The sequence below is a fragment of the Elephas maximus genome, chromosome 6, assembly GCF_024166365.1.
Source record: "Elephas maximus indicus isolate mEleMax1 chromosome 6, mEleMax1 primary haplotype, whole genome shotgun sequence".
Lineage (NCBI taxonomy): Eukaryota > Metazoa > Chordata > Mammalia > Proboscidea > Elephantidae > Elephas > Elephas maximus.
Genome location: NC_064824.1, coordinates 10,783,449 through 10,801,136, shown reverse-complemented (window position 1 = coordinate 10,801,136; position 17,688 = coordinate 10,783,449). Strand labels below are relative to the sequence as shown.

The 17,688-nt window shown below is 39.0% G+C and overlaps 1 protein-coding gene across 1 annotated transcript in view; it reads right to left on the bottom strand.

The window, feature by feature from the left end:
* Positions 1-17,688, bottom strand: part of CNTNAP5 (contactin associated protein family member 5) — a 1,201,383-nt gene that overhangs the window by 511,014 nt on the left and 672,681 nt on the right. The window contains exon 11 of the mRNA XM_049889068.1: positions 15,435-15,541. Coding sequence (XP_049745025.1) covers positions 15,435-15,541 — 107 coding nt within the window. The remainder of the gene's footprint in view (positions 1-15,434; positions 15,542-17,688) is intronic.

Genomic DNA, 17,688 nt, shown 5'->3' with positions numbered 1-17,688 from the left:
TGACTTAGAATTTTTCTGCTTGTATAATCAAGTAATTATTTAGTAGGTTCCTCATCTATTTCACTCCTAGGGACACCATGACTAACTGGCCAATACCATAAGACCATGTGAGTCAAACTTTTTTGATTACTGCTTTGACTCTGTTGTCCATTACAGTAACCACGCTCACCTTGTCTTTGGCAATTAAGTGCAGCCACTTGGCCCCTGCCACCTTAGGATCTAATCACCCCCACTGTAGATAGGCTGTCCAATTCAGTGAGGCAGTTCTTACTGTAAAATCTGACCTACTTAGAAAAGCTATTACAGCAGTCTTCAAGGATGCTGGGGCTCCCTTCACAAATTTATTCTTCACAGTTGTGGTGAAAGGTGTGTCCTCTGGGCATGCCCTGGGTAGATTTGTGGGCCCATCATGATAAATCCACTCTAACACTTCAATTTCTTTAAGCCGTTGGTGGAGCCCTGGTGGTGCAGTGGTTAAGAGCACGACTGCTAACCAAAAGATCAGCAGTTTGAATCCACCAGCAACTCCTTGGAAACCCTATAGGGTAGTTCCACTCTGTCCTATAGGGTTGCTATGAGTCGGTATGGACTTGACAGCAATGGGTTAAGCCTTCGGATACCTTCTTCTAAAGTATACCAAGGAAGTTCTGGCTTCATTTAGTGTAGGCTACCTCTTGGCCCACTTTTCGATAAACCAACCGAATAAACTATCAGGTTCTTTTCTAACCTCTCGAGTGGAACCATTGAATAAAAAATCTCTGCTTAGTGGGATCATGTTAATAAATGCAGACTTATCCAACTCTATGTTCCTTGCACAATTATCCCCACCCTTAATAGCATTCCCACACATATTCCCCCAATTTCTGTTTTCATACATCAGAAAAATCAAACAATTCTTTTGAAATGTAGCATACCTCTACCTCTTGATGGGTCACTCTGTGTCCCTCACCTCTTGGGCTTCCTGGGACTAGAGTTTAGTTATACATCTAGAAGCAAATATGGGTCCTGGGGGTAGCTTCTGGGAACATTCTACAATGTCTTGCAAGGCACCTGCCAAGGTGACAGGCAATGCCTCAGGCAAAGATTCCTCAGACACATCTGGGTTAATCTCATCCGATGGAGGTAGGAGGGATTACTTGACTGGCAGACAAAGCTGGGTTAATCTCTTCAGATGGGGGTGGATGGGCTGGTTCTACAGCCAAGGGTGATTCAACAGAATTGAAGGGCTCAATGTCCCTGGCTTCATTCATATCTGCCCATATGTTTCCATTTCAAATTTCAGGATGTCATGTCTTCCCATTAATGCCTTCACTTTAATTTCAGACACCATCTGACTTTGGGAATTCAATTGGCATTGTAATTCAGCCACCGTTAGGATAAGGCTCTGGTTTTGGATTTCAACAATATCAGCTCTGTTACTACAAGAAATAAGGCTTTCTTTCAGGGGAAAAAATAGCAATTTTCAGGTCTTTTGTGTGGCGCTTGAGCTGGGACTGTAAAGCCTCGAGCTCATTCTTTTTTTCTCCTCTTTGCTTAGCAAGAGTAGGATCAACCAGGCAGCTTCCTTATACCTCTCAGTTTGACAAAAATGTTGAATGGCATCAAATACACAGTCACCTAAAGTGTTGTCTCTCACAAATATTTGATCCACTGGCAGTGATATTTTGTGTATTTCTATTGCCACATCATGCCATGGATTAACAGTATCCTCTTTACTACTGGAAATAGAGTCCTTAGTGCCTTTAAATCTAGGCTGACTTGAGAACCCATTGAGAACACTCATCCTTTAGATTTTGTTCCTCTAGAACCACTCTTGGTATCAAATGTTTTAGACTGGGCTCTCTAGATAAGCAAAACCAGTGTGGGAGGGGGAGGGAACCCGTGAAGATCTATAGAAATTTACTTCAAGGATATGGCTCATGCAATTGTGAGGAAATGGCTCACGCAATTGTGGGGACTGACGAATCTCAAATCATGAGTCAGATGATAGACTGATGATCTCTGCTGACTCGCTTGGTTGCAAAGTCTGACGAACCCAAAATCTGCAGGTTAGACAATAGGCCAGAGACTTCTACAGGCTTACATCCCAAGAAGTGGAGGCCAGCTGACAAGAAAAATGCAGGGTAGAGAAAGACAGCAAGCTTTCCCAGGGCATCCATTTATATACAGAAGGCAGGCCACCCACCCCTCGCCCCACAGAAAATCCTTTTTCAACTGATTGGTTACTCACATCAGATCACAAAATGAAAGATGCTGCCAAAACACTGAGAATCATAGAATAGCCAAGCTGACACATAACATTAACCATCGTAGTCACCACTGGATGACAATTTTCAGTGGACTTCCCTACGAAAACAGACTAAGCAGAAAGTCCCGGAGATCTACTTCCAAAAATTGAGCCAAAAAAGCTCTATGGATCACAACAGAATATTGTCCAATACAGTACTGTAAGAGGAACCTCTTGGTTGGAAGGTACTTATAATATCCAGTAGTAGCAACGATGGGCTCAAATATATCAACAATCAGGAAGATGGTGAAGGACTGGGAAATACATGAGTCTGCATGAGTCAGAGCTGACTGGGTGTCTTAGGCTGGGTTCTCTAGAGAAGCAAAACCAGTAAAGTTTATAAATACATAGAGAGAGAGATTTATGTTAAGGAAGCACCTCACTCGATTGTAGAGGATAGAACTTCTGAGTCAGTGGACCAGGATAGAGGCTTCCCCTGATTCACATAGCCAGAGAGGCTGGCGAACCCAAGATCAGCAGGTCAGAGCACAGGACTCTTGCTCATAGGCTGTGAATATTGATGAATCCCAAGATAGGCAGGTAAGCTGCTCGCTCAAGTCCCAAGAACCAGAGGTCAGATGAACAAGGGGCAGCTGCAGGATCCAGAGAGGGCAAAAGCCAGAAAGTCTACTTATATTTGGATGCAGCCTACATGCCCAAGGAAAATCCCTTTCAACTGATTGGCTACTCACAGCAGATCCCATCATGGGGGTGATCACATATAAACACTGAGAATCCTGACCCAGCCAAGTTGACATACAATCTTAACCATCACTACATACAACAGGCATTTTTCATTTGCCAGGCACCATGTTAAATACTGTATTGGGATTATTTTACTTAGTTCTCATAATAGTTCCTTGGGGTGGTTGCTATTGTTATTGTTATGTGGCATCGAGTTAGTTCCAACAGAAGGAAAACACTGCCTGATCCTGCACCATCCTCACACTTGTTGGTGTGTTTGAGCCTATTGTTGCAGCCACTGTGCCAATTCATATCATTGAGGGTCTTCTTTACTATTAGCACTTGCTATTATTAGTACCATACCACAAATCAGAAAGTTAAAACACATAAATGTCACATAAACATTCCTTATGTAATATATCTGGTAAGTTGTACAGCCTGCATTTGACACCAGGCAGACAGGCGAAGCAGGCCTGAGCACTTAGTCACTGCATTCCTTGTCCATGAAGCCTTCCAAGCTAAAAAGCTATAACTCACCCTTCTTTCTGCTGTTTTCACTTTGCCTTCAAGTCTGCTTGATCCAATTTTAAGTATGCCCTTCAAGTCAGGTCCCTTCTTTCTGGCTTGTTCTGACTCTCATTATCTACTACCCACACAATTGCAAACAGAATTCAGTCTCTCTCCCTAGCATCCAGGTCTTTCAAGTCCTATACTTGCTCTCCAAGACCATCACAATTATATTTCCAAAATCAAACAAATATACAAAAAAGAAAAAGGAAGCAAACAGCTACAAAATAAATGTTAGCAAGCAAAATTCCTGTATTAAAGCAAAACCACCCACAGCAGCCGGTTCCTAGCTGTCCAGCAGAGAAGCACATTCTCTCACAGTTATCACTTGTTTTCCACTCTGGCTGCACCTCTTGCCTCTCCATCTTTCTCCATGTCACCTTAGGTTTTCACTATGCCAGATGTCTCATAGTCCCCTCTTGGTTGCATGACCCTTTACACGTGTTTCTCACTATTCCTGGAAGGTTCTTCTCTTGTTCTTGTTCCTCCTCATCCTTCAAGTCTCTGCTCAAGGGTCAATTGCTCTGAGAACTTTCTCACCTCCCCAGAAAATGATAGTGCCTTTGCCCCGATAACTCAACAGTATTGTGTATACATGTCCCGTAAGCTCATTTATGTATTTGTTTATACATCAAACAGTAGTAGGTCTCTAGTACTAGTGATTAGACAAGGAACTAGAAACATAGAGTGGATTCAGATACCATCATATCTTTATGGAGTCCCCATCTAATGTCATACAGATTCTTTTTCTCCTGAAGTGTCTTCCTTACCAATTACATAAAAAAATAGGCCCTTTATGTTACCAATGTCTTAAATATGGGTAATATAAACGTAAACAGTTTCTTTCCTAAAGAAGGAAGTCTTTTAGTCTCAGTAGGGGAGTTAACATGAATAAAACTAATAATGACACAAAAAATTGTGATTAGTGTTATAAAAGGAAGCAGGGTCTGGATTCAACAACACATTCTTTTTTCTTCTTCTTTAGGAGTTGAGTTGCAGCTAGGAGCATCTGCTGATGGTATGCAGGGTTAAGAATGTAGGTGAATTTTTTAGATCCTGATAGGAATCCCACAAAATATTATTAGGATATGAGTTGACCAAAATATGAGTAACACTCTTAAATAAACCCTATCAATATCAGAACCTCCTACCCTCTTCAGCCTTTCATTTAAACCACCCAAATGCTATGCAGTTAGAGGACCACTTACCTACTGCTAAAATATCAAACATATTATCCCTTTGTGATGACTACTGTAGAGTCTATTAGCCAGACAACTTGATATATTTTCAATCAATACCTGCCTATTGACTGTCCAACAGGAGAAGCACTATATCAGGCTATAGAGGAAGAAAGTTGACATCCTCTTGCTGAGTTGAAAAGTAAGCTAAAAGGCATTGTTAAGATGTAAGAGGGGCTACATTGTGAAAATGAATTAGCAAAGGCTGAGCAATGGTGATGAGACCCAGGACAGATCCACATGAATGTCATCAGATAAAGACATTGAGAAAATGAAAGTCACCCCACTCATTAAGAGACACATAGAAGATAATTAGTAAGCACTTGAGTACTTATTAAGTCTTCTCAATGTGAGAATTATCATCAAATGCATACTTACACCAGATGCACTTATAAAAGGGACTTCTGAGTGATATGAGTAATAAGATATAAGAAAATTCCTATTGTATCAGTTATCTAAAATAACTTTTCTTCATTTGGAACACATCATAAGGGCCAATGACAATGTCTGCATCAATGTGTAAATGCTTACTAAAAAAGACATATCTAATAGTTTTTATAAATTATAGCATTTCTAGCAGATAAGGTGAAGCAAGAGCTCGTAAAATAGTGATCAAAGTATAAACTTTAAAAAGAAAGAACACAGGAAACCACCCCTACCTCAGAAAGAAAAAAAAGAAAGAAAATGTTAAAATGGTTGAATAAAAAAGCTATTAAATCGAATATTTATTATATAGCCCTTAAAGTGGTGTTTGTAGATAGTGCAATAGCAGGTGAAACATTTAGTTATAATGGGAAGTAAGCTCAGGCTTCCCTAGGGAAGGTGCTTCAAGGATCCCTTTTGGGCTTCAGGAATGAATGAACAGGTCTACTTCTTCTTCCTGTCTTGAGCTAGGCAAACATCAGCACTGTTCAGAAATATGACATTTGCTTGCCAAAAGTGAAAAGGACTTGAAGCACTTATTAATGAAGATCAAAGACCACAGCCTTCAGTATGGATTGCACTTCAACATAAAGGAAACAAAAATCCTCACAACTGGACCAATGAACAACATCATGATAAATGGAGAAAAGATTGAAGTTGTCAAGGATTTCATTTTACTTGGTTCCACAATCAACAGCCATGGAAGCAGCAGTCAAGAAATCAAAAGACGCATTGCATTGGGCAAATCTGCTGCAAAGGACCTCTTCAAAGTGTTGAAGAGCAAAGATGTCACCCTGAAGACTAAGGTGTGCCTGATCCAAGCCATGGTATTTTCAATCACATCATATGCATGTGAAAGCTGGACAATGAATAAGGAAGACCGAAGAAGAGTTGACGCCTTTGAATTGTGGTGTTGGCGAAGAATATTGAATATACCATGGACTGCCAAAAGAATGAACAAATCTGTCTTGGAAGAAGTACAACCAGAATGCTCCTTAGAAGCAAGGATGGTGAGACTGCATCTCGTATACTTTGGACATGTTGTCAAGAGGGATCATTCCCTGGAGAAGGACATCATGCTTGGCAAAGTACAGAGTCAGTGGAAAAGAGGAAGACCCTCAAAGATGTAGATTGACACAGTGGCTGCAACAATGAGCTCAAGCATAACAATGATTGTAAGGATGGTGCAGGACCAGGCAGTGTTTCATTCTATTGTGCATAGGGTTGCTATAAGTCGGAATCGACTTGATGGCACCTAACAACAACAACACCATCTTGCCTTGGTTGTTGCCAGTCTATCTTCAATAGGTTTCCCTTTTCCTTGTGTATAGTCTAATTTTAGTTGTTCTTCAAGCCCTAACTCATCCTACTTTTGTTCACGATGTTTTTATGATTATACTAAAAGACATAAAATATCCCATCTCTTAATCTTCTAGAACTGCATTTTCAATTATGATATCACAACACCCTTGTGTATCTCAAGCAATACAAAGACTGTCACAGTGTTCCATCACTAAGTTCATAGACAGTGGTTTGCAAATATCTTACTTGTTTGAGAGAGGAAATAAGATGTAAAAAAAAAAAAAGAATTTTTTTCTTTTTTGGGGGGGGGTTAAAAATTAGGCACTGCAGCCAAATTGCCTGGTGTCAAGTCTCAACTTCCCCACTTATTTGTGGCGTGACCTTGGGAAAGTTATTTAATCTATGTGGGATTCAATGTGCTTCTCTGAAAAATGAAGATGATAATAATAGTATCCATCTCACTTCATCATTGTGTTATCTACTATTCTATGCAATAAGCTCCCATAATCAAAAACTGTTCCTTTTTGTCTTAACTTATATTCTTAATAAGGTAGACCCGATATACCATGACCTAGATATGCTCTGAGTGCTTAGAATTTGGCTTCAGTTAAACAACCTTTTGAATTAACATGATGTATAAAACTAATACAGAGCAAACAATCTGACAAGCTGACCTATATGAAGAAGAATGCAGCATCAGGATTGGAGGAAGACTCAGTAACAACCTGCAACATTCAGATGACACAACCTTCCTTGCTGAAAGTGAAGAAGACTTCAAGCACTTACTGATGAAGATCAAAAGCCCCAGCCTTCAGTATGGATTACACCTCAACATAAAGAAAACAAAAATCCCCACAACTTGGCCAATAAGCAACATCATGATAAAAGGAGAAAAATTTTGAACTTCTCAAGGATTTTGTTTTTCTTGGATCCAAAATCAATACCCATGAAAGCTGCAGTCAAAAACATCGCACGACATATTACGTTGGGAAAACTTGCGAAAGACCTCTTTAAAGTGTTGCAAAGCAAAGATGTCACTTTGAGTACGAAGGTATGCCTGACCCACGCCATTTATTTTCAGTAGCCTCATATGCATGTAAAAGCTGGACAATGAATAAAGAAGACCGAAGTATTGATGCCTTTGACTTATGGTGTTGAATTAAGGTGAATATATATATATCATGGACTGCCAAAAGAACAAATTCATCTTGGAAAAAATAGAGCCAGAATGCTCCTTGGAAGCAAGGATGGAGAGACTACGTCTCATGTACTTTGGACATGTTACTCGGAAGGATCAGTCCATGAAGAAAGACATCATGCTTTGTAAAGAAGAGGGTCAGTGAAAAAGAGGAAGACCCTCTACAAAATAGATTGATACTGTAGCTACAACAATGAGTTCAAGCATAGCAAAGATTGTGAAGATGGCACATGACCAAGCAGTGTTTTGTTCTGTTGTACGTAGTGTCTCTATGAGTCAGAATCCACTCGACGACACCTAACAACAACAGCATAAAACCAAATCCTGCGGCGACCTTCACCGGTGGTTGGAACACCCTGAATACTGGTTGGGTTGTCAGGGCTTGGTCTGGACTCCAAATATTGTTTTATTTTCAGTTACTTGTGAACAGTTTTTCTGACCAAAATAATTTACAGACATGATATAAGTGCTCTATTTTTATGGCAGTTTATAGGATAAGTTATGAGCTTATGTTCACTCTTCATTTGGGGAACTGCCAAAAATTACATAGAAATTGCCATCACCCTCATTTCCTTGATTTAAAAGAGGTGGTTTTGAAGAAAGTATGGTTGAAAAGTGATTGCATACCCGAGGTCTTTATGTGTCATCAGGTAAGAAAAAGAAAAAAGAAAAAACTGAGATGGAATGAAGAACTCTCTGCTTTCAACAGCAACCCACTGAGTCTAGAGATTTTTTAATTCCCATTTTGCTAATTCTTCCCCCTCTCCTATCCACAAAGGCTACACAGAAAGAAATCAATCCTATTTGTCCTAAGTCAGCCCTATCAGTTCACATTCAAAAGCAAGACAAACAACAACAGAAACAAACAACAAAACAAAACTGAAGAGCTTGAAAGGCAAAAGAAAACTGAAGGGGAGAGTCAGGAAATTGTTGGTTTTAAATATTATTATAACTATCTAACCACAGTAAAGGACTTAACGTTTACTGTTCTGATTATGGCAATTGGTTGAAGAAAGCATGCCCCAAGACACTAAAAATATAGAGGACGGGGTTGTGGGCTTGTTTTTTTGTCTGTTTGTTTTCACCTGAGTCTCCTGTGTGCCATCTTTTACATTTTGACAGCTTTTACCTTGCATGGTCCACATGTGAGGCGCATGCATGCTTGCTGAAGACATGAAAGCATCAACTGATTGACTCAGTTTACAAAGTAACTCATGACAATGGCCCCCACCCAACAGAAGAAGGGGGAGAGGAGGGATTAATTAGAGAGAGGATAGGTTCTTGATTGCACAGATGTCCAAGGTATGCCTGCTAAACCTTGAAGCCACCTAAGCCCCAAGGATCTGTCCTGGCTGGGTGCCCAGAAGAGAAAATGGAGTTTCACACTGTTGCAGCCTACAGGGTAGGCACTCTGTGATTTCACTGCAAGGATGATGGAAGGGTGTTAAAAAAAAAAAAAAAGTGGTATTTTTAAGGCTCTGTATCAGTGTCTTGACAGAATTTCTTTAAAAATCAGCACCTCATCCCCATCTATTTTCAACTTCACAATTTTTTTTTTAAAAGCTGGAAATCTTGTATTTTTAGCCTGATGGATGGAGTAAATTAAAGAAGGAGAACATTCACAGAGATCAACCCTCAGAAAATTCTTAAAATACTTTTGGAGAAAGAGAACGAAATAAGCTTTAAGAGGCACAGGCTTGTTGTGATGTGCTTTGGCTGAAATGTGGGTAGCTTCAACTTGAATCTTTTCCAGAGTTCTCTTGTCTCAATATTAAATTGGCAGCCATTCTGATTGCCTCTGAGCTTCCTACAAGAGCAGTGACAGTCCTATATATGCCCTACAACGCTTCTGTACAAGATATGCTGTTCTTGATTATTTGGGGCTGATATTTCTGGAACCAGACTTGAAGCTTATAGGCTGGTATTTCTTGGGAATCTTAGATAAAAACATGTCATTTTAGCCTTGGAAGGATCCAGTTAGTTTTCCCTCCTAGGACCTGGGCAGAAACGGAGCTTTGAAGTGATAAAAGTATGCACTCGCTCAAGTACAAGAGCTAGATAACATTTAAGTCCAATCTCTCTCATTCCAGTGTTCCCATCACTGTTCCAAATTTCTAACCAGAAATTTTCAAATAAAATTCTTCATTTTAAAGGCAAGCAATGTTTTTCATTTTCCCAGGTAACTAACTATAATAACAATACCACCTCCTAGGGACCATTGAATTATTTCTGCATTGATTTCATTAGACCCTTCTACGGGCACTATTTAGGTAGCTGAGTGATTCAAATGGTTAAGTGATTGACTACTAGCTAAAAAATTGGCAGTTCAAACCCACCCAGAGGTGCTTCAGAAGAATGGCCCGGCAATCTTCTGAAAAATCAGCCATTGAAAATGCTGTGGAGCACAGTTCTACTCTGCACACAAGGGGCTGACATGAGTTGGAATTAACTCAATGGCAACTGGTAGTAGTAGCGGTAATGGACACTCCGGAGAATGCTGGATTCCAAGGCATAGAAGGGCCATGGAAGTTCTGAAAGGAGAAAAGCATCAGCATCCTCATTGTTTTCTTATTTTTAATTCTACTTTAGACGAAGGTTTACAGAAAAAAAAAAAAAATAGTTTCTCATCGGACAGTTAGTACACATATTATTTATATTATTTTGACATTGGTTAACAACCCCATGACATGTCCACACTCTCCCTTCTCAACATTGGGTTCCCTATGCCCAGCTTTCCTGCCCCCTTCTGCCTTCTAGTCCTTGCCCCTGGGCTGTAGTGCCCCTTTAGTTTCATTTTGTTTTATGGGTCTGTCTAATCTTTGGCTGAACGGTGAACCTCAGGAATGACTTCAGTACTGACCTACAAGATTGTCCAGGGTACATACTCCTGGGCTTTCTCCAGTCTCTGTCATATATGTACTGACATATATATATACCCCAGTGCCGTCGAGTCGATTCCAACTCATAGCGACCCTATAGGACAGGGTAGAACTGCCCCGTAGAGCTTCCAAGGAGCGCCTGGCAGATTCAAACTGCCAACCCTTTGGTTAGCAGCCGTAGCACTTTAACCACTATGCCACCATATATATATATATGACCTATATATACTGACATATACTGTATATTTACTGTTTTTCCATCCCTATCCCTCCCCTCCCTTGTAACCATCAAAAATTGTTTGTCTGTAGAGCATTTCATGAGTTTTTACAGAAGTGGTATCATACAATATTTGTCCTTTTGTGATTGACTTCTTTCTCTCAGCATAATGCCTTCCAGGTTTATCCACGTTATGAGATGCTTTGCAGCGTCATCATTGTTCTTTATTGTTGTGTAATACTCCATTGTGTATATGTTCTACAGCTTGTTTATCCATTCATCTGTTGATGGGCATCTAGGTTGTTCCCTTCTTTTTGCTCTTGTGGACAATGTTGCAATGAACATGAGTGTGCATATGTCTGCTTGTGTGATGACTCTTATTTCTCTAGGATATATTCTTAGGAATGGGATTGCTGGATCATATGGTATTTCTATTTCTAGCTTTCTAGGGAAGCACCATATTGTTTTCCAAAATGCTTGTATCATGTTGAATTCCCACCAGCAGTGCAAAAGACTTTGAATCCCCCACAGCCTCTCCAACATTTGTTATTTCTTGATTTTTTTGATTTATGCCAGTAATGCCAGGGTGAGATGGTATTTCATTGTGGCTTTGATTTACATTTCTCTATTGGCTAGCGATTTTGAGCATTTCCTCACGTGTTTGTTGGCCACTTGAATGTCTTCTTTGGGGAAGTGTCTCTTCATTTTCTTTGCTCATTTTTTAATTGAATTACTTGCCTTTTTGTTGTAGAGGTGTTAGATTTTTCTGTAGATTTTAGAGATTAGACCTTTGTCTGATTTGCAATAGTCAAAAAATTTTTCCCAGTCTGTATGTAGGTTCTCTATTTATTCTTTTGGTGAAGTCTTTTGATGAGCATAAGTGTTTAAGCTTTAGAAAATTCCAGTTATCTAGCTTATCTTCTAGAGTTTTTGTGTTATTGGTTACGGTGTGTATCTTGTTAATATCACGTATTAGGGCCTCTAGCATTGGTCCTATTTTTTATTCTATGAACTTTATAGTTTTTGGCTTTATATTTAGGTCTTTGGTCCATTTTGAAATAGTTTCTGTATATGGTGTGAGGTATGGGTCCTATTTCATTTTTTTGCAGATGGACATACAGTTTTGCCACCACCATTTGTTAAAAAGATGATCTTTTCCTCATTTGACAGAATTTGGGCCCTTGTCTAAGATCAGGTGACTATAGGTGAATGGAATTATGTCTGCATTCTCAATTCTGTTCCATTGGTCAATGTATCTGTTCTTGTACCAGTACAGGGTGTTTTGACTACCATAGCTGTATAGTAGGAGCTGATGTCAGGTAGTGCATGTTCTCCTACTTTATTCTTCTTCAGTCATGTTTTACTTATCCGGGGCTTCTTCCCTTTTCATATAAAGTGAATGATTAGTTTTTCGATCTCTTTAAAGAATGTTCTTGCTGTTTGGATCAGAATTACATTGTATTTGTAAACTGCTTTAGGTAGAATTGTCATTTTTACAATGTTGAGTCTACCTATCCATGAGCATCGTTTGTTTTTCCATTTATGTAGCTCTCTTTTGGTTTCTTGCAGTAGCGTTTTGTAGTTTTCTTTGTATAGGTTAGATTTATTCCTATTTTATTTTTTCAGGAGCTATTATAAATGGTATTGTTTTCCTCATTTCCTTTTCACCATTCTCTTTATTGGTGTATAGGAATCCAACTGATTTTTGTATGTTTATCTTGTATCCTGTGACTCTGCTGAATCTTCTTATTAGTTCCAGTAGTTTCTCCTGGAGTCTTTTGGGTTTTCTATGTATATTATCATATTATCCACAAATAGGGACAGTTTAGTTCCTTCATTGTCAGTCTGGATGCCTTTTACTTCTTTTTCTTGACTTATTACTCTTGCTAAGACTTCCAGCACAGTGTTAAATAGGAGTGGTGATAAAGGGCAACCTTGTCTTGTTCCTGTTCTCAAAGGGAATGTTTTCAGCATCTCCCCGTTAAGAATGATGTTGGCCATTGGTTTTGCATAGATGCCCTTTTTTATATTGAGAAATTTCCCTTCTATACCTATTTTATTGAGAGTCTTTATCAAGATTGGGTGTTGGACTTTGGCGAACGCCTTTTCTGCATCAATTGAGATGATCATGTGATTCTTTTCTTTTGTTTCTGTGGTGAATTAAGTTGATTGATTTTCTAATGTTGAACCATACCTGCATATCTGGTATGAATCCTACTTGGTTGTGGTATATTATTTTTTGATATGATGCTAAATTCTATTTGCTAGAATTTTGTTGAGAATTTTTGCATATATATTCATGAGAGGTATTGGTCTGTGATTTTCTTTTTCTATGGTGTCTTTGGTTTTGGTATCAGGGTTATGCTGGCTTCATACAATGAATTAAGAAGTATCACTTCCTTTTCTATCTTCTGAAATAGTTTGAGTAGTGCTGGTGTAAGCTCTTCTCAGAATGTTTGATAGAATTCTCCAAGGAAGCTATCTGCGCTAGGGCTGTTTTTTGTTGTTGGAAGTTTTTTTTTTTTTTTTTAATTACGTTTTCAATCTCTTCCCTTGTTATCGGTCTGTTTAGATTTTCAACATCATTTTGTGTTAGTTTGTGTAGGCAGTATGTTTCTAGAAATGTGTCCGTTTTCTCTAGGTTTTCAAATTTGTTGGAGTGTAGTTTTTCATGATACTCTGTTATGGTCCTTTTTATTTCAGTTGGTTCTGTTGTAATGTCCCCTATTTCATTTCTTATTTGGGTTATTTGTGTCCTTTCCTGTTTTTATTTTGTCAGTTTGGCCAGTAGTTTGTCAATTTTGTTGATTCTTTCAAAGAACCAACTTTTGGTTTTGTTGATTATTTCCATCATTTTTCTGTTTCATTTATTTCTGCTCTGATCTTTATTATTTCCTTTCTTCTGGTGGCTGTGGGTTTTTTTGTTTGTTTTGCTGTCCTTTTTCTGTTTGAGCTATGTAGCTAATGTTTTGATTTTGCCCCTTTCTTCTTTTTAAATGTGTGCATCTATTGCTATAAATTGGTCTCAGAGGATTGTCTTGGCTCAACTCTTATCTTTTTCTAGAAGGTCCTTCGCATGTCCACCTTCTAAGTCAGTTTCAAGTTTCATATTTTCCATGAAATCTACTCCTACAGCCATCACCTTTAGATTATGGCTGTCTCTGAATTATACTTACAATTCATTTCCCATTGAATTATCTAACTGCTAAGCTGTCTCTACTTTGGCATGTTTGATTTGGTGTATCCAACAAGATTATACAATATGTGGATCAGGGTTCATGTTCTACAGTTATTTTTATTCCTCACCCTTTGAGTCTATGTGTGCTCCAGTCCTGCCTTCCTCCCCTGGCTCCTTTCTCATCACACCTCATAGTGAGGAGCCCCCACCTTTGCGGAACCACTTTCAGATTCAGAGTTTCCATAGAAAACCACTATTTTTCAATGCCTCCTTTTTTTCCTTTGGTTCTGAACATCCTTTTTTTTCTCACCATATTCCTACTTCAAAATCAGATCAAGTCTTGTCTGTGAACCCTCTCCAACTCCCCAGGAATTATAGGCAGTTGTGAATGCTTACCACCAAGATTCCACTTCGGTGCTCTCAGGCCCCATGATAAGATTGCATTTTACCCCCTTTAGGAGTTGGATCTTTGCAGCTGTTTCTTCTCATTTTGAGTAGTGCCACATAAGCAAATGAAGGTCCTGAAAGCTTGACTCCATCCACATCATTAAGGTCAGCACTACTCTGAGGAGGCAGCCCTTCCCAAGTTGTCCTTTGAGTACTTTCCAACCTGGGAGAGCTCATCTTCGGGCACTATATCAGACAATGTTCCACAGCTATTCATAAGGTTTTCACTGGCTTATTCTTTTCAGAATTAGACTGCCGGGTCCTTCTTCCTAGTCTGTCTTAGTCTGGAAGCTTGCCTGAAACCTGTCTTCCATGGGTGATCCTGCTGGTATCTGAATACCAATGGCATAGCTTCCAGCATCACAGCAACACGCAAGCACCCACAGTATGACAAACTCACAGACATGTGAAGTTGGATGTGGCCACGTGAATTTATTGGAATAAAGTGGACTTTATTTGAAATATGAGTGGAAGTAACATTTGCTATTTCTTGGTAGAAGCTTTTAAAAGCTAGCAGCTAGCACATGCTTCCCTGAGCTTCCTTCTCCCTGACATGGTGACATTCTAGGTGATGGGGCTTCTGATAGCATAGGGCTCAGAATGTGGGCAGCATAACATATCCATTTGATATTTAAGCAACTGAGATGCTAGGTTGTTTCTTACAGCACATACTTTAGCTTCTCCAGACAATATCATTTCACTTGTTAGATCCCTCTTGTGCTCCTACAGCTTCCTGTCTTGTCTCTACATCAACACTAATATCACTATATTGAAAGTATCTAATTTCCTGTCTGTCTTCCTGGTGGGTTGTAGGCTCCATAAGGATATGGTTTTTATCTGTGTATCCTCCCATCCATGCTACCACAGAAATGTGGCATATAACACTGTCTCAAGAAACACTTGTTGAATAAATGAAGTAAAATTGCCCAACCTATGCTAAATAAATCCTGAAGTTAACACTTGTATTCCAGCGGTTTGCCCATTCCACTGTGGTCAAACCATGACTCTACTTACAGTTATGGCAAGTGGCCCCCATGTAACCTGTGTCACTGCAGTTACAGTAAAAGGTAGTCCAGGACTGGGAACAGCTTCCTCCATGTTCGCAATAGTTTGGCAGACACCTAATGGAAGATAAAGCAAACGCAAACACAATGAACCAAATCAGTCAAAATAAACAGATCAAAATCCAATTGTACTATTAATGATAAAAACTGATTCACTACTGTACCTGAGTCACTCTTGGATGACATCAAAACCGCACTATGGTTTTGTCATAAGAGGTGGGTCCTACCTACCACTGCTACAAGGTACATGTCAGAGCTGATTTAGGTAATTAAGTTGGGGCAAATTCTAATTGACTTAAGGTTCATTTAAAGTAGTCAGAATCTATCAAGCTTTTTATTTACCATAAACAAAATGTTTTAAAGATTTTAATTTTGTATTTTTAAAAGGTTTTGCATGTTTATAGTAAGAGGACAAGGGGAAATAATTGAGGTCACTGCCCCATGTTTCCCATCTGGGGGACAGCCAGAAATTTATTTTAAACTACACAAAAGAAATATTAAAATTTGAAAAAATCATACCCACTCATTCAATATGAAAGGAAATTCTGTCATTTTAAAATATGTCAATGGTACCATTAAAACACAGTCATTACTTCTTGTTCAAAACAGTATGGCTATTCCAGAAAATATTTTCACCATACACATTCAGAACTCTCTAAAATGCTCATATAATCTGGCCTGCCAATCACACCTAAATGGCCATATCTTAATGATATAATTCAAAATAGGAAAACAATACATACGTGTTATTCATAATAGTATTAATCATAATCAGGAAATAAGTGCCGAACACTAGAAAATTCCCTAGGTAATTTGTATTACATGAAAGTAATAGGATATCATAAGGCCAATACAAAATAATATAAGAGACTGGGACTAGATTAAGTGAAAAAGCAAGTTATGAAACATTAAAAAAAAAAAAAGTTGCCATCTAGTCAATTCTGACTCATAGCTACCCTATAGGCCAGAGTATAACTTCCCTATAGGGTTTCCAAGAAGTGGCTGGTGAATTTGAACTGCCAACCTTTTGGTTAGCAGCTGTAGCTTGCCATAACTCTTAACTACTGGGCCACCAGGATTCCCATCTCTTACATATGAGGTTTAAAATCTTTACACTGCAGGCATTGTTGGCTCTGAGAGATAAGCTTGCAAATCATAGATAAATGTAGTGAATAAAATTAAAAGTAAAAGCAATATATTTTGTTTCTGTTAAGAATGATGAAAAACTTTGAAAATGGATAGTGGTGATGGTTGCACACCATGGTGAATGTAGTCAATGTCACTGAATTGTACACAGAAAAATGGTTGAGATAGACAATGCTTTGTTATATATATATATACCATAAGAAAAAAATAAAAGCAATAGTAAATATCTGAATTCTTGAAAACAATCTTTACAGTGAGTTTGAGACAAAAAAAGGAAAAAAGAAAAAGATACCATGGATTTAAAGAGAGCATAGCAATGGGGTAGGCAAGCACACAACACAGTTAAAGGGCTCATTGTGAGGCAGCTGAGAATGCAAGGCCCCCAGAAGTAAACGGTTCACCCTAAATGCCCAAAAGAGGTAGGAAAGAAACCCTCCAGCAATGGTTGTTCCAAAGTTTAGAAACTAATCTTCCTGCATATGCTCAGACATATTATTAGACATTTTCTGCTCAGCACAGCAAACATACAATAGTGCTGACAGGGCTGATGTTTGGGAAAAGCACGCAGATAACTCCACAGGATCCAAAACTGGCTTAAAGAATGGAAAGCAAAAAGACACAATACTTTTGCTATGGAGTGTGTTCACAAAAATCAAACAACCAACCAAGCAAAGAGCAGTCCCCTCCCTATTACAAATTCTCCCATCCTCCAGATTCTCACACCCAGCTAGCCATGACTTTCCGTGATGGGGTCCCTGTGCTCTAGGAAAGGTGCCTAAACACAGTCTTAATGCCCTCATCTATATATAAAACTGCAGTAATGAAACCTGCCTCTGGGAAAGCCCAAAGGTAGCACTGCTTTGAACGTCCACCTATCCCCACAGTCTTTTACTTTTGCATCTTAGCCTCTCTCTGCTTCTGAAAACTCCCTCCCCAGTTTTTTCGTCTTTTTTTTTTTTTTTTTTTTGAAGCTTCCAATTTCTCCCATAAGTTCCCTTCCTGGTCACAGATTCTAGGACTGGGCAATAATGGCATTCATCACCTCTCTCCTCCTCCAT